The sequence below is a fragment of the Gadus morhua genome, chromosome 1 (genome assembly GCF_902167405.1).
Source record: "Gadus morhua chromosome 1, gadMor3.0, whole genome shotgun sequence".
Taxonomy (NCBI): Eukaryota; Metazoa; Chordata; class Actinopteri; order Gadiformes; family Gadidae; genus Gadus; species Gadus morhua.
This window is the reverse complement of record NC_044048.1, coordinates 29,551,263-29,572,302: the sequence shown is the minus strand read 5'-3', so window position 1 is coordinate 29,572,302 and position 21,040 is coordinate 29,551,263. Positions and strand designations below refer to the sequence as shown.

The 21,040-nt window shown below is 51.6% G+C and overlaps 2 protein-coding genes across 7 annotated transcripts in view; one reads left to right on the top strand and one right to left on the bottom strand.

Moving 5' to 3' along the window:
* Positions 1 to 4,699, top strand: part of sycp2 (synaptonemal complex protein 2) — a 29,842-nt gene extending 25,143 nt beyond the window's left edge. For all 6 annotated transcript variants that reach the window (XM_030364919.1, XM_030364928.1, XM_030364910.1 and 3 more), the window contains exons 44-47: positions 190 to 248; positions 2,723 to 2,801; positions 3,636 to 3,692; positions 4,122 to 4,699. In XM_030364919.1, coding sequence (XP_030220779.1) covers positions 190 to 248; positions 2,723 to 2,801; positions 3,636 to 3,692; positions 4,122 to 4,193 — 267 coding nt within the window. In that variant the 3' untranslated portion in view covers positions 4,194 to 4,699. The remainder of the gene's footprint in view (positions 1 to 189; positions 249 to 2,722; positions 2,802 to 3,635; positions 3,693 to 4,121) is intronic.
* A 717-nt stretch (positions 4,700 to 5,416) lies between these two features.
* phactr3a (phosphatase and actin regulator 3a) lies at positions 5,417 to 17,724 on the bottom strand. Its single transcript, XM_030351705.1, has 9 exons — positions 17,545 to 17,724; positions 16,333 to 16,561; positions 14,475 to 14,863; positions 13,785 to 13,938; positions 8,108 to 8,163; positions 7,676 to 7,737; positions 7,076 to 7,216; positions 6,207 to 6,283; positions 5,417 to 5,647 (listed from the first exon to the last, which is right to left on the bottom strand). The coding sequence occupies exons 2-9, from the start codon at positions 16,548 to 16,550 to the stop codon at positions 5,632 to 5,634; spliced, it is 1,113 nt and encodes a 370-aa protein (XP_030207565.1). The 5' UTR covers positions 16,551 to 16,561; positions 17,545 to 17,724; the 3' UTR covers positions 5,417 to 5,631.
* Positions 17,725 to 21,040: the final 3,316 nt, after the last annotated feature.

Sequence of the window (21,040 nt, the reverse complement as noted above, 5' to 3'; positions counted from 1 at the left end):
ACACACACACACAGATACACTCACATACACGTATACACACACTCACAAGCACACACACACACACACACACACACATAAAACAGCTCTGACTCTGCAGACTGAAGTCATCACAGCCTTCTGACGTAGTGATTTATGTGCGTTTTTTAATCTCACGCCTGCTGTTGTTTTTTTATTTTCTGCTGACGTCAGGTGTACTGGAGAAAACAATCCACAGCATTCCACTCTTATCAGGAGAAGGAGAAAAGGAGGTGAGATCTGGGTCACACGACGTAGACGGGTGTATGTACTGTAGGATTATGGCTTGCTCGGTGGTACTGCATTAAAGGCGTAATATGTCCTTTCTGCAGCTATGGGGCCACTCAATCAAAATAAAAACATCGTCTGATGACGTCGTGAAATAGCGTGCGATCGTGGGAGTTGTAGTCTTCAACACCATTGCTGATGAAAACATGAACTTGATGAGCGATCGTTGGATGAGGAGACTACCCGAACAGCCTTCGATAACGTTATATGGCAAATTAAATCTTCGGGAAGACAGCGCTGTTGTCCATGGTCGAAACAATCGAAGAAATAACTTTAGGGTAAAAGGCCAGGTTGGGTTAGGTTTATGCTCTCGGTATATGCAGTAGGCCCATGCTGTAGGGCAGGGCTATTCAACCTCCTTATCAAGTGGGCCGAAAAGGAAAACCACTGGGGGTTCATGGGCCACACAGAGTAAAACTACGTGAATGAATCGCTACAAATAAATCGTACTTAAAGTAGTGTTAACTTAATATATATAGTAATACTACATGGAATAAACTTGTCAGACGCATTCCTTCCTTCTTCACTTTTAATGGTATCATTATTAAAGATTTTGTTCTCACATATTTTGGACACGTATTTAGAATTAAACAATGTTGTTTGAATCATCACAAAACAGAACTACTGTACATATGAGACATTTTGAGCCAGTGAGTCAGTGAGGAAGATTGCACTGCCTTGTTTGCCTAGTTTGGCTCATCCTGAGACACTCATGCAGCTTCTCATAGGTCATTGATTAACGTGCCCTTGTTCTGATGGCATTCATATGAGGAAAGCTAGACTCACACGTATCGGTTGAGCCAAACATTGTCAGAATAAGTGATGCCAGTTACTGATTGTGGGGTATTGATACTGGCTAGTATCACCGGCTACAAACAGAAACCTGATTTGCATGCAACTATGTTTCTCCTTTATTTATAAATTTTTTGCATGCAACCTCTTGCGGGCCAGAAAAAATTAAGAGGGGCCGCATTTGGCCCACGGGCCGCTAGTTGAATAGGCCTGCTGTAGGGCTATGCTCTGGGTTTATGCTGTAGTTCTATGCTCATGGTTTATGCCCTCGGTTTATGCTCCAGCTTTTGTAAAGTTTAAGTAAAGTTAAGGCAACTGAACTCCATACTCCCTAAACAGACACTGAAGGTGGGTAGTAACCCACGACTTCCGTTTGAGGGATTTCCTGACACTAACAGGCTCTGTGATTGTGAAAGCGGGGCGGCGTGGACCTCTGGGGAACTCCTTGTTCAAATCAGGGTGTGCGTGACTGTATGAGTCACGCTTACTGAAATATCCCAAGTACGTGTTTTGTGTGGAAGGATTTCACTGAAAAGATCTCTTTGTCTCTTTCCTTGGTTTGATTACCCAAACCACCCCTAGACAAACGGAAATAACTTAAAAAGATTTCTTTCAATGTTCTCAGACTCTTCTGAATTATTCATCGGAAGAGAAGAATTCCTGGTCGGAAGAGATTCCCTTTGAACTCTTTGTCACACGCCTGGCGAACACAATTTAACACGGCGTGATTGTACCTGAAGGTTTGTCAGAGGCTGTTTCAGCCTTATGAAGTCAGATCAGCCGTCTGACCAACCCAGTTTCCCCAGTCAAACCAGTGATGCCTAGAGTTATGGACGCTTATTAAAGAGCCAGTGAAACCCAAAAAGTGATGTCAGTATAGGGTCGGCTTTTTCAACATCCAAATCATCTGGTGGTTAAATACTGCTTCAAGAGTACTGTGAAGACACTGCTTGGGCTTCACATGAAGCATTTATGACTTGCCACTGTTTGACTCACTCGAGAAGGAGTTCCTGAGAAATGTGTGTTTTGATAGTTTTTCCTGTTATGGTCGTTCCCCCATGACGTCACCCTGCAATCACGTGCTGTTTTCTTTAAACTACGAGTAACGGCAATCAGTTCCCCCCTGTTCCAGGCAGGCTGCTGAGTCAGAGCTTCTGTTTGACCTCGGGTCCCCTGGTTTGTCTTTGGTTTGAAAAGAGAACAGTCGACTTTTGTAGGCCTACTCTATTATGCCTTTAGGGTCGGCTTAGCTCAGGAGGTAGAGCTGGCGGTCGCCTTGCATGGTTGACTCTGCCGTCGGTGTGTCAATGTGTGTGTTAACCTATGTAAGTCGCTTTGGATAATCCTTTTTATCCGTAAAATATTAAATAAATGATCAGGTGTGTCTGTGTTTTTTGGTTTGTTTATTTGTTTTTTTTGTTTTTCGCAGCACATCAAATGAACAAATTTCTGACAACAAAATATACTTCTGCAAATTTATTTGTTATTCCTCTACGGTACTGCTGCAAAGTGTAATCCTTGTACCAAAGTATTTTTTAATCCATTCCCCAACATTATGTAACGGCTGCCTCTACCCCTTCTCCTCCCCTCTCCTCTCTTCTCCTCCCTCCTCTCCTCGCTCTCCCAGACACCAGAGGCTGAAGGACACCCTCCAGAACAACAAGACCTACAGCCTGGACCATGAGGGGAAGCTCTTCACCTCACAGGTACCCATTCACCTCCTCACCCTCGCAGCCAACTCATCACATGCACCCCAGGGGAGTCACAGAGTCTTCAGCTCTCTGATCGAAGGCTGTTACTGAGTCAATTCATCCACGCTGTGTGTGTGTGTGTGTGTGTGTGTGTGTGTGTGTGTGTGTGTGTGTGTGTGTGTGTGTGTGTGTGTGTGTGTGTGTGTGTGTGTGTGTGTGTGTGTGTGTGTGTGTGTGTGTGTGTGTGTGTGTGTGTCATGTTTCTGCTATATGGGGGGCAGGACATTGTACTGCCTACGGTGTTCATTTCCCAGCCAAATGGAAGCGGGTTCATCCCCCATGTCCGTAGGCCCCCTTAAGCAAGCTGCCTGCCCCCTTCTCTAGAATGACGTGGATGTTAATCCACCCTCAGTCGCTTAACGAAAGCCTCAGAGAAACGGACAAACAGTCACAATAACACAACGGTATTTCTGTTGCGTCTGCGTTCCTCTGCGTATTCCTCTTGACTCATCCCCTTCTGTTTGTCTCCTGTCACGGTGACTGCTGGCCCTCGATGGCCTGACTGCTGACGGTCCTCTCTGACCCCCCCCCCCCTCACTGTTCACCTCCTCCTCCACCCTGTCCCACTCTGACCCCTCCTCCTCCACCCTGTCCCACTCTGACCCCTCCTCCTCCACCCTGTCCCACTCTGACCCCTCCTCCTCCACCCTGTCCCACTCTGACCCCTCCTCCTCCACCCTGTCCCACTCTGACCCCTCCTCCTCCACCCTGTCCCACTCTGACCCCTCCTCCTCCACCCTGTCCCACTCTGACCCCTGTGTTTTCACGTGGCGTCCTTTAAACCCCCAGATGGGCCTCATGAGGAAAGACTTGAAGTGTGTCCAGGACGGACTCTTCAAAGAGATGGTGAGTCCCCCCCCCCCCCCCCCTGGTCCATCCCATAGTGCACCAACCCCACTTCTCAACTGACATAGAAGCATACATTCACATGCATGTATCTATGTGTGTATGTACAAATATACCTACACATGTACTGTATGTTGGTATGTACCTACACAAATAGATGCATACACACGTATGTGTCTGTGTGTATATACATCCACACAGAGAAATACACACACATGCTTATATATACTGTGTGTATGTAATTACACACATACATACACAGGTATGTATATGTGTGCATATACATCTACACAGACGTATACAAATGCATCATGTATCTATGTGTGTATTTGCATGCACCTCTGTCTGTCTGTCTGTCTGTCTGCACGCTGTGCGCGTGGTGCTGACTCAAAGGGTGACTTGTTGTGTGTTGTTGTCTCCTCGTCTCAGCAAGAGGAGGAGATCCACAGCGTTCGACGAGGGCTCCAGTCTTTGTTCATGCCGGAGACCGCCCTGTTCTGATCTCCAGCCCCGGACCGTCGCCACGGTTACCGTCAGCGGAGCGCTCGCTTTTTAAAGGCAATCCACCAACGTGTTCGTTACCAAGGCGCTGCGTTCTGCAGCCCTGTTTGTTGATTCGGATCCAATTTGAAGTAGTGGTAGAGATTGAAGGGATGTCAGCTCGGTTTTTAGAGTGCTTATTTATTCTAATCTATTCATATTTATTAACATATTATTGTTATTTAATTTTTTTTTGGTTTTTAGTGATGCTTGATGTCAGTAATGAGTTCTCGAATGTTTTAAACCGTTTTTCCTGTCAGTATGGAGCTTGGAGTGTGTTGTAGGAGTGTGTTGTAGGAGTGTGTTGTAGGAGTGTGATGTAGGAGTGTGTTGTAGGAGTGTTCTCCCGGTGGGTTTTCCTCTGCGGTCCGTTAAACACTGAAGATGACCTTGTGTGTGAACGCTGCGAGAGCAATAAAAACCTCTCCTTCCTCGGAACCTCCCGACGGACGCGACGTAAATAGAAATGAAATTATTTTTCTGCCTAAACATCCCGTTCTGGTTGACTCACAGTGAGGAGGGCTCTCTAAAGCACCGACATGTCCCACGGCAAGGGGGGGGGGGGGGGGGGGGGGGGGGTAGGGTAGGGCACAAAACACGAGACCACGAGCCATCGTTAAAAAAAGACCTTGTATTTTAAGGACAAGTAGTGCTTACAAAGGTGGGTTCTTTTTTTTTCTCTAACAGTGACGGTGTTAAGATCCCTCCCCAGGCGGACACACTGCACACACAGCCAATATCAACCCCCCCCCCCCTCCACACTGCACGGCCCCATCAAATAAAAAAAGGTGAAGCTGGTCACATGCACAACCTCCCCCCCCCCTCCCACACAGCCCCCACCCCCTCCCTCTATACAGGTTCACACTGCCAGAATGAGTCCATGAGTTCATTGTAACAATAATAATAATAATTTAGAAAAACTAAGAAAAGAAAACAGGAAAAGAAAACACTGACACGATCGCTCCTCGGGGTCTCCTCCCAGCGGGGGGCGCGGGGCTCCCAGGGGCCCCCACATGTTCATTTTGCTCCAGGCAGACTTCCAACGGGCGGGGCTCACAGTAGACCCCCGACTCCTGGCAACACACCCTGTCGTCATCCCTCCCCCCCCCCCAATACCCTGTCCACCCTCATCCCCCCCCCCCCCCCCCCAATACCCTGTCCACACCCTCCCTCCTCCCCCCCCCCCCAGCTGGGCAGGGCCCCCGGGCGCTGGAAAAGGAACGTCGGGAAGACACCCTTACGACCGTCGAAGGGGCTCCAGGCTCCTTGTGGAAAACAGTCCCCCACCGCGCGTGAGAGGGCGGCGCCGGTGGCGGCGGCGGTAGCTCCGGACAGCCGCGCGGCCCAAGGTTCACCATTTCCTTCACAGAAGAAACTCCTCCCCTCACTGCACACTCGCTCACGGCCGGTGGAACCTAGAGAGGGTAGAGGGGGAGGGGGGGGGGGGGAGACGGAAGGGGGAGCAACGTTGTGAGAAACTGCTGGCGACGTCACGGCACCGTGTCCGTCATTAATCAACTCGGCCGAGGAGCTATTTTTAGCACGCCCATTACTGTCCTCCCTGCTGGTCACTTACAGTACTGCGGTGCCTCGGTGTCATTCGACACGTCCTCAAACCCCGTTCCCAAGGATACCGGGGGTTATGCTGTCGCCTATTGTAGCCGCATATGCAGCATTGACTCGACAATAATCCATCCCCAGCCTCCCTCCCTCCCTCCTCCCTGCCTCCCTCCCTCCCTCTCTCTCTCCCTTCCCCCCCTTTCCCTTCCCCCATACCCCTGCTGTTCTATTTATAGCCCGTCGGTCTATCTTTGCCACAGAGGTTCTCCACCACGTGAGTACGGTATAGGGCTATAATTAGCCCGGCCACAAAGCCCCGGAATAGCAGCAGAATAACCGAGTGCGACACAGCGATAATGCCTATTCTTCCCAGCCGCATGCGGCGCCCACTCCCTGGGCTCCGAGCGTACTGACCTTGTGAGATGCTTGCTGGACGCGTGCACCTCCATCTCCGTGCTTTTGAACTCGTTGAGCTCCTTGCGGATGGCGGCCTGCGGAGCGGGGAGAGGAGGCACATGAACACGAGTGTCTCCCTGAAGTGGCCCCTGTGGGCGAGGGGGCCAGGACTCAGGGGGGCGGGGGGCCAGGACCCAGGGGGGCGGGGGGGCTTTGTGTTTAAAACAACTCGGATGTGCTCGGTTCAAACGCGCAGCAGAGGGTCACAGAGCAGACGGCGTCAACAGGGGAGGTTAGCGGAGGCGTGGAATGCGCCGGATGATACCGTCGGTGGAGTCGAAGGTTAGGCAGGTTGATGCATAACCCGGAGTGTGAGTAACAATTAGCGTTAGGAAGTGATCACGCTGGGATCGGTGATGGTGAATCACTCAGAACCAAACACTGTTTAAAACAGTATTTTAGGATACAGATGACGTTTCAAACTCACTTTGGGCAACAGATTAGTACGTGCATTCAGTTAATTATACTCCCCCAGTGTACTTTATTGAAAGGGAAAAAAATCTGGATCTCCTGAGTAAGCGTTTTTTATTGTAAACTCATCAAAAAGGGAGTTTAGCCCAACTCCCTTTTGATGAGTTCACATTATTGAAAAGTCCCTGACCTGCTTATCATAGCCACAGAATAGTTTCCCCTTATCCATGTGTGTGCATGCCTGCTTGCATAGGTATGTGTGTTTGTGTGTATTGATGAGTTTACATTATTGAAAAGTCACCAACTTCCTTATGATAACAGACTAATGTCCCCTTTAACCATGTCTGCTTGCGTGCGTGTGTGTCTGTTTGTGTGTCGGTGTGTGCGTGTGTGTGTGGGGTCGAGTGTGCGCCCACCTTGTCGGCGGCAGACAGCCGGGTCCAGGGCTTGTCGGCCCTGCGGTCGTAGTCCTGGGCCTTGGCGACCTCCACGTAGTCGCTGAAGCGGATCAGGATCTTGCGGTCCCGGAGCTCGTCCACAGTGGGCCGCTGGTTCAGCTGGATGGGGAGGCGAGAGACGCGTGAGGGGGGGCAGCGGAAGGGGGTGGGAGAGGGCCGGGAGGAGGGCCGGGAGGAGGGAGAGCGGGAGGGAGAGGGAGGGTTGTGGGGCAGAGGGCCCACCGATAAACAGATTCGGGACCACCTCTTGGTTTGGCTCAGGATCTTTTTGGGAAATGGAAATTGTTTTCGAATGGAGGACATCTCCATTGTTATTTGAGTTAAAGTTAAAAAATATCCAAATCCATCCCCCTGCAAGTGCAGTTTATAAGATAATATAAGAAGACCCTTTATTAATCCTGTGAGGGAATTCAGGCGGCGCTCTAGGAGCGGGAACAGTGCAAGGCATGAAGCACCTCCACGTCTAGTGTGTTTACTGAGAGCTCCAGACATAAGGCTGACACTGCGTCCAGAAGGATCGATGACAGACAGGTGAACTAGACACCAGGAGTGCTTTACCTTTCTGTTGAGCCGCTGCTTGAGCTCCCTCCTCTCCTCCTGCTCGGACTGGTCATTTCTCTCTGAAGGGGAGCAGGAATGAGGAACAAATCAGTGAGCCTGTCAACATGCCTGTACCACTGTTCCTGCAGAGCATTCAGCCCACAACCCTGGGTTTAATCATCAATTCATGAGGCATGAATCTTTTAACTAATTTCTAAATGATGGATGATATTTAAAAAAAAAAAAAGTAGGCTGTGTGCATCTATATTTAATTATTATGTACATGGAAACTAGAATATACAGTCTGGTGTGCTTTGGCAGCTGAGACAATACATTTTGGCAATATCATTTCTATTATTGTATAATCTAGGATCAATGCATAGATATCCGGCGGTGATAGTTTATTCAGTTTGGGAAATAAATTATAAATATGCCCAGGTAAAAACTCACGTTTCAGAATATTCCGACTCTCCAACTCCTCAACATTCGGTCTCTGGCTCAGCCGCCTGCGGAGAAACACCAGAACCACGTTCTGAACCATTTCACCGACTGGCTCACTGCCCTATCCTACACCCCGCTCTCACTTTCTTCACTGTGCGTTTTCTGGAGAGGATCCCCCTACGTTTCCATCTCGCATCCAAACCCCGACTGTGGTGCTTTGGCAGAGGCGCTCCCCACATCTGGATCAGCGACGATAAACGCCAATTCCTCCGTTTAATTGTTCCTTCGTCTCTTCTCCAAAGAGTCTGGCTGCTGTGTGAATTATTCTCCGCGATCGCGATGCACCATGCCAGGCTGTGCTGCGGTGTCGGAGAAGCGCTGCTGTGCGGAGCCACTGCAGACGGACGGAGTGTTTGTCTGCCCTACGCTGGAGGAGAACACGCGCTTTTGAAGAGCGGCGTCGTGATGCGCGGCTCGGGTGCGCCCTCGCTACTCTACCTAGCTACCGCCTGCATAGTGCGGAGTGGGCGGGGCCTAGGAGGCTTTCACTCAATCCGCGGGATCCCCATCTCCCTGGGATGATGATGATACGGTGGGCACTGGCATAACAACACACTGGCTGCCCACTATGCAGCATTCGGTAAATAACACGCGGCCGAGTTTAATACCATTCCGATTGCCGATTCAGCATAATTAGTGGATGTTAAACGAAACCTTAGCCCTATCCTTTGTATCCCATTAAATAGGCACACATTTGATCGTAAAGGTTGAACGTGTTTGTTTTTCCATCACCACTCTTGCATCGCTGTCCTATAGCTTCATGCTATTCAAAGCCTTTATTAATCATTGATAGAGAGTGCACAACAGGACATGCTTTAGAAATGAAAGGCCATGGAGCAGAATCCCCCCGCCCTCCACTCCCAACACTGTTTGTAGTCCTCTGGTTACACAGCTTAAGCTTTGTAGTGGTCGAGAGTTGAAAGACGAAAGCCATAGGTCAGACCCTCTGAGCTGCAGACTGCCCACCTGACCAGGTGGGTCGTACTAATGGCCTTCGACATATTAAGTTGGTTTACCGCTGACAAATGCCGCCCTTCAAACGTGATGCTTTGCACCGTCTATCCATCCATCAATTGATAATTTGCTGCAGTTCCTACAACTTCTGTACATTATGTATATATATAATATTTATTAAGATCATACAGCTGCGTTTTGGCAGCATTGCCTCAGCCTCTCATGTAGGCAACATAGAACAAACACCGGCAGGCAATTAGTGAATCTGAGTAAATCGACGTTCAAGAGCGAAAGTGCTTGGAAACCACTTAGTTATCATTCTCAAATGAAGTCTTGTGACAATAGCACGCATTAATAAAACTCACTCAGCGATTTTTTGCTCACTAAAATAAAACTGTCGCTACGGCACAAGCGGTAAGCATCTGCGTGCTTTTCAATGCAGAGTGCGATTCAGAGCAAAGAGACACGATAGTGTTTCGTCCATCTTGCTCATTTAGCGGCAGCCCTCCCAGTGTGGTCTGCAGGAGAATGCAGACCAGCAGATGTGACTGTATTAAATTTGCAACAGATGAAATGGAGAATCACTCCCCGAGTCCAGATGGACCCGCGCCTCTGTGTTATTGACCTGGTCTTTGAGTTGCTAAGCAACAACCAGTTTCCCCTGCGATTCTTCACCACAGAAGCCTTCGTCTTCCCCCCCCCCCCCCCCCCCCCCCCCACCTCCTGCTAGGTGCTGCTCTCTACAGTACGGGACTTCTCCATCCTCTATGTTTAAACGTGAGATGAGAGCACGTTTCTTGTATATGCTGTGCTGCTCTAAGCTGTTCCAGAGGTTAGACTGTTCTTAATAACCCAGACGTTTGAGATGTATATCTTAAAACCCCAGATGTTGAGTTGTAGTTCCTAACACCCCAGATTTTTGATGCCCCAGATGTTGAGATGTTTCTGTTGAAACCCGGGATGTTTAGATGCAGTTCATGGAGCAAAATTGGTGTGAAGAGAAGACATTCAACATCCCTGTTTATTTATTCTCTAGAGGAAGTGAAGGTCTTTTATGATGAGATCTCTCTCTCCAACCCTCTCTCTCCCTCTCCCTCTCTAACCCTCTCTCCCTCTCCATCTAACCCTCTATCTCTCCCTCTCCATCTAACTCTCTCTCTCTCTCTCTCTCTCTCTCTCTCTCTCTCTCTCTCTCTCTCTCTCTCTCTCTCTCTCTCTCTCTCTCTCTCTCTCTCTCTTCCTCTCTCTCTATTTTTCTCTCTCCCACTCTATCCATCTCCATCTCTATCTCTCTCCCTCACCCGCTATCTCCCCCCCTCTCTCTTTCCCATCTCCCTCTCTCATCTACCATCATCCAACCATTAACAAGCACAGTTCTGAAATATGAACAGAATTATCGTTCTGTCACTCTAATGATATGCATAACACGCATTCAGTCTCCAACAGCTGGCTGATGAAGCGGGCCAGACGGCAGCAACATATCATCGCTGTCACCCACTGTTCCGATGCATAAAGCAAGATTCTTATTTTTATAGAGTGAACATAAACTCCCAACTGTGTCAGCCAAAGCCAGCCGGAGAGGGAGTGAGTGGGAGGCAGAGACAGCAGTCTCTCCTCTTACCTAAAACACTAAACAAAGAGCCTCTCTGAACGGAGTCCACAGCTGCCTCTCTCTGCCTCGCTCTTCCCTAGTTACAGTAGCATCCCCCTCCTCTCTCTGCCCCCCCCCCCCCCACAACAGGCTTCAGCAGAGCGGGGGCGGTGGGTGGATGGATGGATGTGGGTTCGTGAAAATGCATTATTGAACAGTCTCGGGGGGGCTAAGAATAGCCACGGCGAGGAGCGCATGGCGAGGGTGGGGGTTGGGCACGGGGCTAAAGATAGAAAGGTCGTCTCTCTTTGTGACCCCCCCCCCCCCCCCCCCTCATAATCCGCCATCAGTCCTCCGGACCCGTCCATGTTTGCGGTACGGTTTGTTTGGGGTTCTGCCCTTGCGGGGGAGATTGAGTCCAAGCTGGGGGGCTCGAGGAGGTGACGGGCTGCGGTGTCTCCCTGAAACGGGTCCCCGGGGAATGAACCTCACTGAGCTGCTGCTACTGCTGCTGTGAGCGCCTTCGTCCCCTTCTCCGCCACTGACTGCAGCAGTTTTATATTTAGAAATGGATTTCCCTTTCCCCGAGCAGGACGGGACGACGTGTCACGATAAACATGATCTAGGGACGCGCCGTAGACCCGCAGTGCCGGGTACATGGTGTTTTATAGAGGGCCGTCCCCGTGCGATCACCGTCACCTTGAGAACCCTTCAGTCATCGATGGTAATTCAAGCGGGGACGACGTTTTAGTGACATGTCATAGCGTCCTCATAACGTTCCTTCGCTCTGTCTCCCGGCAGTGAAGGGAAAGGGGAATAAAGAATAAACAACTCGCTTTTGGTAAAGAAGAGCGCTGGAAGCATGGAAATAAATAAACAGGCCATTGTTGTTTCATTGGTGTGAAAAAAACAACAAGTGAAGGAATGTGTAAATGGGTCACTGTGGTGTAACTCTACTGCACTCTAAGCTTGGATCCTGACGTTCCCAAGGACTTGGGGTTTGGAGAGGGTGGAGAGATATGTTCCTATCGTGTTTCTATTTAGTGTCCTGCTCCTGTGATCAATTAAGCAGGACCCAATCACGATCAATTAAGCAGGGGTCACTCATCGTTTACAATTGAAAACGTTTTCCTTTCTTTTTTCAGTGTGTGTCTTTCATTATGGATGCATATTGACTCATGAGCCACTCATAAGATGAGGAGAGCATAGTTAAGTAATTGGGGTGAGGTAAGATATATAAGATAAGATAACGTCATCTTGGATCATCTAAAATAACGTGAGATCATTTGTAAATATAGTAGATGACATAAGATGAGATCAAAAACACAATCAAAAAAGATCCTTAAAAAAGAAAGTAAAGGCGCTACAGCTTGGCTCCTATACACCTTCCATAATTCTGGAAGCTTCTCTCTCCCAGACTCCCAGGCGTCCTTACGCAACGGCTCTGCAAGCCTTACCCCTGAATCCCTCCACGTAAGGTGTCCTGGCCTCAGCCCGGGCCGTGTGAAATGCTTCTGGTTATTGTGTGGCCTTCAGCGACTAACGCTGCGCTCCTGTTTTATCATCGCGCTTCTCCGACAAAACCACAGCCAGACGCGCCAGAAATAGATTCCCGCTCACACCATCGGTCGCCTTGGAGACGGACAGTATTTATATATCTCCTTCTCTCGCTGCTGAGACGTGGGTGTCGGAGCTGCGCTCTGCTGCGACTTCCTGGAACGGGAGTCGTTACACAACATGCGTTTCTCTGGTTGTGGTGCAACTGTGTGAAGCGCAGGGATGGGAACCGGGTCGGCCCTGTGCTACCGGCCCGGTCCCGTCCTACGGGGCCGGTCTTGTGATGCCGGGAATAACATCTCGCCTGTGCATGGGACTAGTGTGCCTCCCAGCAGAACATGTGGTTGTTTTCTATGAAAACACCCAGAGCTACAATCGCAAAGAATGGATCGCATTATGTTGTTGGTTGTACCATTTTCTTATTTTTCGGTTTTATTTTGGTTATTTTCCTTTTGCAACACGAGGTCATTCTGAACAAGGGGTCTCCTCGTGACATTGCAAGGGACTCACACAGTAGGTCTATATTTAATAAACACATTGCATGTGCTGTGTGTAGAGGGATGGATTTGGGATAGAAGTCATGTGACCTACTGGTAAGGTTGAGTTCAGGGTCAAGGCCACAGGTAAGTCCCTGATTGGTTGTCGTTTGTCCAATCACAGGCAGCGTTGGGGGGAGCAGTGTCTCAGATAAAAGCTGATTGATCCCTTCCTCGCATTAATTAATAACCATGTTGGTTATTTCAGCTGGTATCACGATACTTGCAGAGTCAATCATTTCTTTAGATTACCTTGTTACTTTTGTTTACCCCTAGATGAAATGTATGAATGATGATTGAATTAATCAGAATGAAAACAAATATACCCCCAGGAAATGGCTTTCCATTTGCTATTGCTATTTATATGACCCGATAGACCATGGCCTGGTGTTTATCATGGGGCATACATAATGGATGATGACGTTACACAAATCATTGAGTATTTCCGGCAGAAGTTCTTTCTGTGGTTTCGTTAATCCATGTATGTGTGAAAAAGCACATTTAAAATGGCTTATCAATCCATCAATAATAATAACCTTTCCCGGATCCAAGTTATCACGCTCACACTCATTCACAATGTTGCCCTTTCAACCGTGGGAACGGAAGGAATCCCGGGCACGATAACCTGGTGCTCACACGCGGACGAAGAAATGCCTCTGTGACACCACAGTGCTGTTATACATTACGATATGCAATCTACACATATCGGCTCTCTCTGTCGATTACGCACAATAGCTGTCAATCTATACATATATGTATATATAGTTTTAAATATTTTTATATTTATATATATATACATATATTTATATAAATATATAAATATTTTTGTCTAGCTCCACCTCTGACTGTGTCTCTGTGATTTTGCGATTTTGTCGAACTCATTTCGTTATTGTTAGGTGCCCCCTTATAACTGAAGTTTGAACTGATTGAAGCGTCGGTGGCGGTGGCGGTGGCGGTGGCGGTGGCGGCGGCGGCGGCGGCGGCTTACTTGGCGAGCTTCATCTCGATCTGCTGCCGGATCTCCTGGCGCTCCAGGTCGGTCCGGGCCGGGAAGATGTTGCGGTCCTCGAGATCCTGCTTGCTGGGCCGGTTCCGTAGCTTCACCGTCAGGAGCTCCTTCCTCAGCCGGCGAGGAAGGGTGCCTGGTGGGGACGCACGCACGCACAGAGAGAAACAAGAGATTAGTGCGAGGAACTGGTTTCCCTCCCCAATGTCCGCACCCTGTGGTCGTCCTTACTGCCTGACCCCTGCCTGCTCCATATAACCTGATGACCGTCATTCAATTCAAATAATTACATTATTTCATCAACAATCGGTTCCTTGGTTTGTTATTTCCTCCTTCCTCAGGTGAGGGCCACTAGTACCATTGGTGCCATAATTGTTAAAGCGTCAGTACAGTGTGTGTGGTTCACACTCCCACACACTGTGGGTTTGATTCCGTGTGGGAAGCACTCGAACCATGCAAAGACATAACATCGGCTCGCCTTTTTCCTCCCAAGCGTACCGTACCACGAACACACACACGTCCCTGCCATGGGAATGGAACCTCCGACCCCATGCAGTGTCGACTCCTCACCCCCAGGGGGGGGTGAGGAGTCGACACTGCATGGGGTCGACTTCAGGCCTTCCGTCGCCCCACCCTGCGGCCCCTGTTCACCCCGCCCCCACCCCGCCTCACCTGAGATGACGGAGTCGTTCCACTCCTCCAGGTCGTTGGGGAGGCCCGAGGTGTTGGAGAAGCACTGGTCCAGCCTCATGTTCTCCTTGTTCTCCTCCGCCTCCTTCCGGGGCCAGTCGCCCCCCCCGGACCCGTGGCCCATGCCGTGGCCCCCGCCGTGCCCCAGGCCCATGCCCAGGCCCAGGCCCCCGAAGCTGACGCGGGGCCCCGACGGCGAGGGGTGGTGGTGCTGCTGCGGCTGCTGCTGCTGCTGCTGCTGCTGCTGCTGCTGCTGCTGCTGCTGCTGCTGCTGCTGCTGGTTCTCCGAGCTGCAGGAGCGCGAGAGCCGCCCGTCGCCGCCGCCGCACCACGGCCGCGGCAGGGAGGCCAGCTCACTGCCGTCGTGGACGCTGTGGAGGGGGAGGAGGAGGAGGGGGAGGGGGGGGGAGGGGGAAGAGTTGGGGGAGAGGGAGGTGGATGAGCAGGAGGTGATGGAGGAGGAGGTGGGAGAGGGAGGAGGTGGTGGAGAGGGTGAAGGAGGAGGTGGGGGAGGGAGACTTTAATGTGAGCCGACGTCTGAACACATCTAAGAGGGTCCTGAGGTCAGCGCCTTCCTCTGCGGAGGCACGCAGTGCCGGTGTGTCTTTGAGCAAGGCACCGAGACTAAACCCTGTTAGTGACACCAGCGGCCCTAATGGGCTCCAAACGATCGACTCTCTATTAATATGAGTCAGCCACTCCACTAGTGGGGAGCGCACGATGTCGTTAGAACTAGATGAGAGTAATTGATCAATTAATACATTTCATCCAAAAAGCCCACATTAGCCTGCAGGCTGCTGTAAGCAGACATGTGCGTGTGTGCGTGCGTTTGTGTGTGTGTTTGTGCGCTTGTGTGTCTGCGTTTGTGTGTGTGCGTTTTTGATTATGAGTTTGGGTGTGTGCGTTTTTCTGTGAGTTTGTGTTTGTGTGCGTGCGTTTCTCTGTGTGTGTTTGTGCGTTTAGGTGTGTGCGTTAGTGTGTTTGTCTGTGCGTTAGTGTGTGTGTTTGTGAGTGGGTTAGTGTGTGTGTGTGTGTTAGTGTTTGTGTGTGCGTTAGTGTGTGTTTGTGTGTGCGTTAGTGTGTGTGTGCGTTAGTGTGTGTGCGTTAGTGTGTGTGTGTTTGTGTGTGCATTAATGTGTGCGTAAGTGTGTGTGTTAGTGTGTGTGCGTTAGTGTGTGCGTAAGTGTTTGTGTGTGCGTTAGTGTGTGTTTGTGTGTGCGTTAGTGTGTGCGTAAGTGTGTGTGTGTGTGTGTTAGTGTGTGTGCGTTAGTGTGTTTGTGTGTGCATTAATGTGTGCGTAAGTGTGTGTGTTAGTGTGTGTGTGTTAGTGTGTGCGTAAGTGTTTGTGTGTGCGTTAGTGTGTGTTTGTGTGTGCGTTAGTGTGTGTGCGTTAGTGTGTGTGCGTTAGTGTGTGTGTGTTTGTGTGTGCATTAATGTGTGCGTAAGTGTGTGTGTTAGTGTGTGTGCGTTAGTGTGTGCGTAAGTGTTTGTGTGTGCGTTAGTGTGTGTTTGTGTGTGCGTTAGTGTGTGCGTAAGTGTGTGTGTTAGTGTGTGTGCGTTAGCGTGTGTGTTTATGTGTGTGCGTTAGTGTGTGTGCGTTAGCGTGTGTGTTTATGCGTGTGCGTTAGTGTGTGTGCGTTAGCGTGTGTGTTTATGTGTGTGCGTTAGTGTGTGTGCGTTAGTGTGTGCGTAAGTGTTTGTGTGTGCGTTAGTGTGTGTTTGTGTGTGCGTTAGTGTGTGTGTGTGCGTTAGTGTGTGTGCGTTAGCGTGTGTGTTTATGTGTGTGCGTTAGTGTGTGTGTTTATGTGTGTGCGTTAGTGTGTGCGTCGGGCCTCCTCACATCTCCTGCCGGTTCTTGGAGGCGAAGGCTCGCTGCAGCTCCTCCATGATGCTGGTGGGGGGGCCGGCGGGGTGCAGCAGGGTGCCGAGGTGGGGGGACCCTGAGGCGGTGGACAGGGGCCCCCGGAGGGGCAGCACGCTGGGGGCCAGGCCCTCCTGGGGTCTGGGGATGGGCTCCTTGTGGACGTAGGAGGGGGGGAGATGGTTGGGCAGCGACATGGCTCCTGAATCTGGGAGGAGAGAGGAGGAACTTCAACATAGGGAGAGGGAGGGGCAGGGGGGGCACGGGGGGGGGGGGGGGGGGGGGATTGAGCTAGATTGAGCTTGACCTAGATTGAGCTTGGTCCCAGGAAGCTGCTGTCATTTCCTTCAGCACCAGAGGCGTGATCAACGGGCCTAGTTCAACTGACTCTGTACGCGATTGGCTGCTTGCCATCGCTTCCCTGTCGTCATTGTGTTAAACCAGCCAATAGCGCGCCGGGGGGAAAAGCCAGCTTGGTGATTGGCTCCCGCAAAAACTTATTGGAAGCAGAAAGACACGTGTTGCTGTTCTCCAGACCCTTCTGCAGGGCGAACTCAAATCTCCGGCAGAATGGGCGGGGCTACCCGGTCCTCTCCCGGCAGAAAGTTTCTGGGTTCGATCCCCCAAAGTCTGCCTGTAGCATCGTTTAGCAGAACGCCTCACTGTCTGCTCAGTGATAACAGAGATCTCTGTTAAGGGAGCGTTCTGATGAGCCAGAGACGAACTCTGAATAGAGCCGAGAGGAAGTGAATGGAAGGAGAGTTTCTCTATTCTCTACCAGACGATTAATGACGAACCTTCAGAGACATTCCCCTCGCCCAGGTCCCCCCCCCTCGACCTCGCCCAGGTCACCCCCCCCCCCCACCAGGTCCTGTCCCCCCCCTCCCCGCAGGGGGACTACCTGGCCTTTGGTGGACCTATGGTCCTGCACGTGTCTTGTCTCGTGCTATTGTCTCGTGCACTTGTTTTGGTCTCGTGCACGTGTTTTGTCTCATGAACATGTTTTGTCTCGTGCACGTGTCTCGTCTCGTGCACGTGTTTTGTCTCGTGCACGTATTTGTCTCGTGCACGTGTCTCGTCTCGTGCACGTGTCTCGTCTCGGGCACGTGTCTCGTCTCGTGCACACGTTATTTCTCGAGCACGTGTCTCGTCTCGTGCACTCGTTGTGTCTCGTGCACGTGTCTCGCTCACCGTCGCCGCTGTTGCTCCTGGGCGGGACGCAGGGGGGCGGGGCCTTGGGGGGGGAGGTCCCGGGCAGGGCAGCAGACTCCTCCTCCTCCCGGCCTCCCTCCTGGCCCCCACCTCCCCCCTCCTGCAGCTCCTCGGGGAGCTCTGCTCCACAGGAGGCGTGCTCCTCCCCCTCCTCCTCCTCCTCCCCCTCCTCCCCCTCCTCCCCCGACTCCCCCTCCTCCCCCTCCTCCTGGTGGAGGCGGTCCTCCTCATACTCCTCGTCCGGAGGAGGTGGTGCTGATGGAGGAGGGACACACACGCACGCATGCACACACACAAACACACACACACACACGCATGCACACACACGCACGCACGCACACACGCACGCATGCACACACGCACGCATGCACACACACAAACACACACACGCATGCACACGCACGCACGCACGCACACACGCCCGCATGTACACACACAAACACACACACACACACATGCACGCACGCACATACACGTATACACACACACACACACACACACACAGAAGTTTAGTTTAAAACAATATTCCATACGTATTACAGCAGGTATTGTGATGCTAAAAGAACCTGCCAATTATTCATGTAACATTAGGCCAATTCTTCAATACTTTATAAATGATTTATTCTTAATTTGTTATGGACAAATATTTCCCATACCGAATAAACTAGAATAATCATTTGCAGAATAATAATCCATAACATAATTTTGATCAAAGCATTATATAACCTCTTATCAATGACTCATATTCTTTATCCAGCATCATGATGGTCTAGTGAACAGTAGGCAAGCAGACAACAACAGTCGCCCCTCTTCTGTAGACTAGACTGTAGTCCCGGGTAGGGTGGTGGCATGCTGTTATAGACGTGCCTCTTCTGCCCTCTTGTGGTAGATTTGTATAACTTGTGATGCAAAAAACTACATCATTTATACACTTTTATTTTTTATGTTAGGAAACAATGTTTGAAAACGACATCCCAAGCGTTCATACTTTACTTTGCATAAAACTATAACAGAAAAAATATTAAACAGAGGGAATTGTGCTCCCTGGCATTTTACACTTTATATGCATTTTATATTTATATATTACAGCACAGCGACTCATCGCTTAGCAACGGAGGAGACCGAACCTCCCCGCCATAAAACAACCGCTGACATAGATCCATGCTGTAAATAAACTAGATCTGCTCACTGCCACCTCCATGTGTACAGTCATCGATCTTTAAAGACAAATCACCAGAGCTGACTCCCAGCCCCTCAACCATCCATCTCCATCACCTCCTGTCTTCTCCTCCTCTCCCCTCTCCTCCTCTCCCCTCTCCTCCTCTCCCTTCCCCCTCCCCTCCTCTCCCCTCTCCTCCTCTCCCCTCTCCTCCTCTCCCTTCCCCCTCCCCTCCTCTCCCCTCTCCTTCTCTCCCCTCTCTTTCTATCCGCTCTCCTTCTATCCCCTCTCCTCCTCTCCCCTCTCCTTCTCTCCCCTCTCCTCCTCTCCCCTCTCCTCCTCTCCCCTCTTCTCTCCCCTCTCCTCCTCTCCCCTCTCCTTCTCTCCCCTCTCCTCCTCTCCCCTCTCCTTCTCTCCCCTCTCCTCCCCTCCCCTCTCCTTCTCTCCCCTCTCCTCCTCTCCCCTCTCCTCCCCTCCCCTCTCCTTCTCTCCCCTCTCCTCCTCTCTTCTCCTTCTCTCCCCTCTCCTCCTCTCCCCTCTCCTCCTCTCCCCTCTCCTTCTCTCCCCTCTCCTCCTCTCCCCTCTCCTTCTCTCCCCTCTCCTCCTCTCCCCTCTCCTTCTCTCCCCTCTCCTACTCTCCCCTCTCCTCCTCTCCTCCTCTCCCTTCCCTCTCTCCTCTTTACTCACATTTGGACTCAGTGCAGAAGAGCATCCATCCCTATTCTTGCCCACGTGTCAGATCAGTCCATCACACAGCGGCAGAGACGTCAAGGCGATCGCCGATGATTAAGTCAGACCAATGCGAGTGAGACTGAACAATGAAATGTTTCCTGAGCTAAAGAGATGCTCCAGGCAGCGTCCCGACTGCCTGGAGCATCAGACGCTCATCCAGTCAGTGAACATGAACCAGCACGCTGCTTTTATGGATGTTGATGATTATCTGGTCGAAGTCAATTAGCTAACGAGGAGGCTGATTGGAGCCATAAGCAATGGAGTCTCTCACAGGCTTGTAGTATCTCCCTCATTCTGTACAGCTGCTCTGATCTGGTGTGTGTGTGTGTGTGTGTGTGTGTGTGTGTGTGTGTGTGTGTGTGTGTGTGTGTATGTGAGTGTGTCAGTGTGTCTGTGTTTCTGTGTGTGTGTGTTTGTGTGTCGTTTGTATGCCTTCGGTCTGTGTGTGTCAGTGTGTCTTAGTGTGTGTGTCAGTGTATTAGTGTGTCGCGTGTGATTGTGTCAGTGTGTTAGTGTGTCAGTGTGTGTGTGTGTCAGTGTGTGTGTATGCGTGTCAGTGTGTCTGCTCTGTGTGCTGTCTGTCTGTGTCGTCCCCCCCCCTGTGTATGCGTGTCAGTGTGTCAGTGACTGTGTGTTGTCCGTCTGTCAGTGTGTCAGTGTGTGTGTGTGTGTGTCAGTGTGTGTGTATGCGTGTCAGTGTGTCTGCTCTGTGTGCTGTCCGTCTGTCTGTCTGTGTCCCCCCCCCCCCCCTCCCAGGGGTCGGCTGCCGGCCCCCACTGAGGGACAGGACACCGTGTGAGGGCTGGTGGAGGGGGGGTGGGGGGTCGCTGAGGGGGGCCCTTACCTGGCGAGGGGAGGTCCTGGTCGGGGCCCAGGTACTCCACGCTGCTGACCACCAGGCGGGGGCTCAGGGGCCCCACGAAGCAGCCCCCCCCCAGGAGGAGGGTCCCGTCGGGGGAGCAGCAGCAGCCCTGCTGGGCGGAGCACGCCTCGTGGCGGCACCTCAGACCGCTGGACAGCGCTACGTCTGGGGGGGGGGGGGGGAGGGGGGGGGGGGGGGGGGAGGGGGGGGAGGGGGACGGCAGGGGGAGAGAGGAGAGGGGGGGGGGAGGGGGGGGAGAGAGGGGGAGGGGGAAGAGGGGGGGAGGGGGGGGAGAGGAGAGGGGGGGGGGGACAGGGAGGACAACGGTGAGAGATGGAAGGAGGGGTGGGGTGGGGGTAAAGAGGGAAGGGAGGGGGGTGGAGAGGGGGGAGAGGGGGGAGGGGTGGGGGGGAGAGGGAGAAGGTGGAGGGAAAGATGAGAGATGGAAGGGGAGCGTGGAGAGGGTGTGGTGGGGGCAGAGAGGGAGGGGGAGTGGGGGAGAGGGCATGGGGAGGGAGGAAGGGGGAGACAGGGGGGGGGGGGGGGGGAGAGGGAAGGACGAGAGAAAGCGCAGTTTGGGGAAGACAATGGAAGGGGGAGGGCGAGGGGGAGAGGAGGGGAGGGAGGACGGTGGGGGGAGGAGGGGAGGGAGGAGGGGGGAGGAGGGGAGAGAGGACGGTGGGAGGAGGGGGGAGGAGGGGAGGGAGGACGGTGGGGGGGAG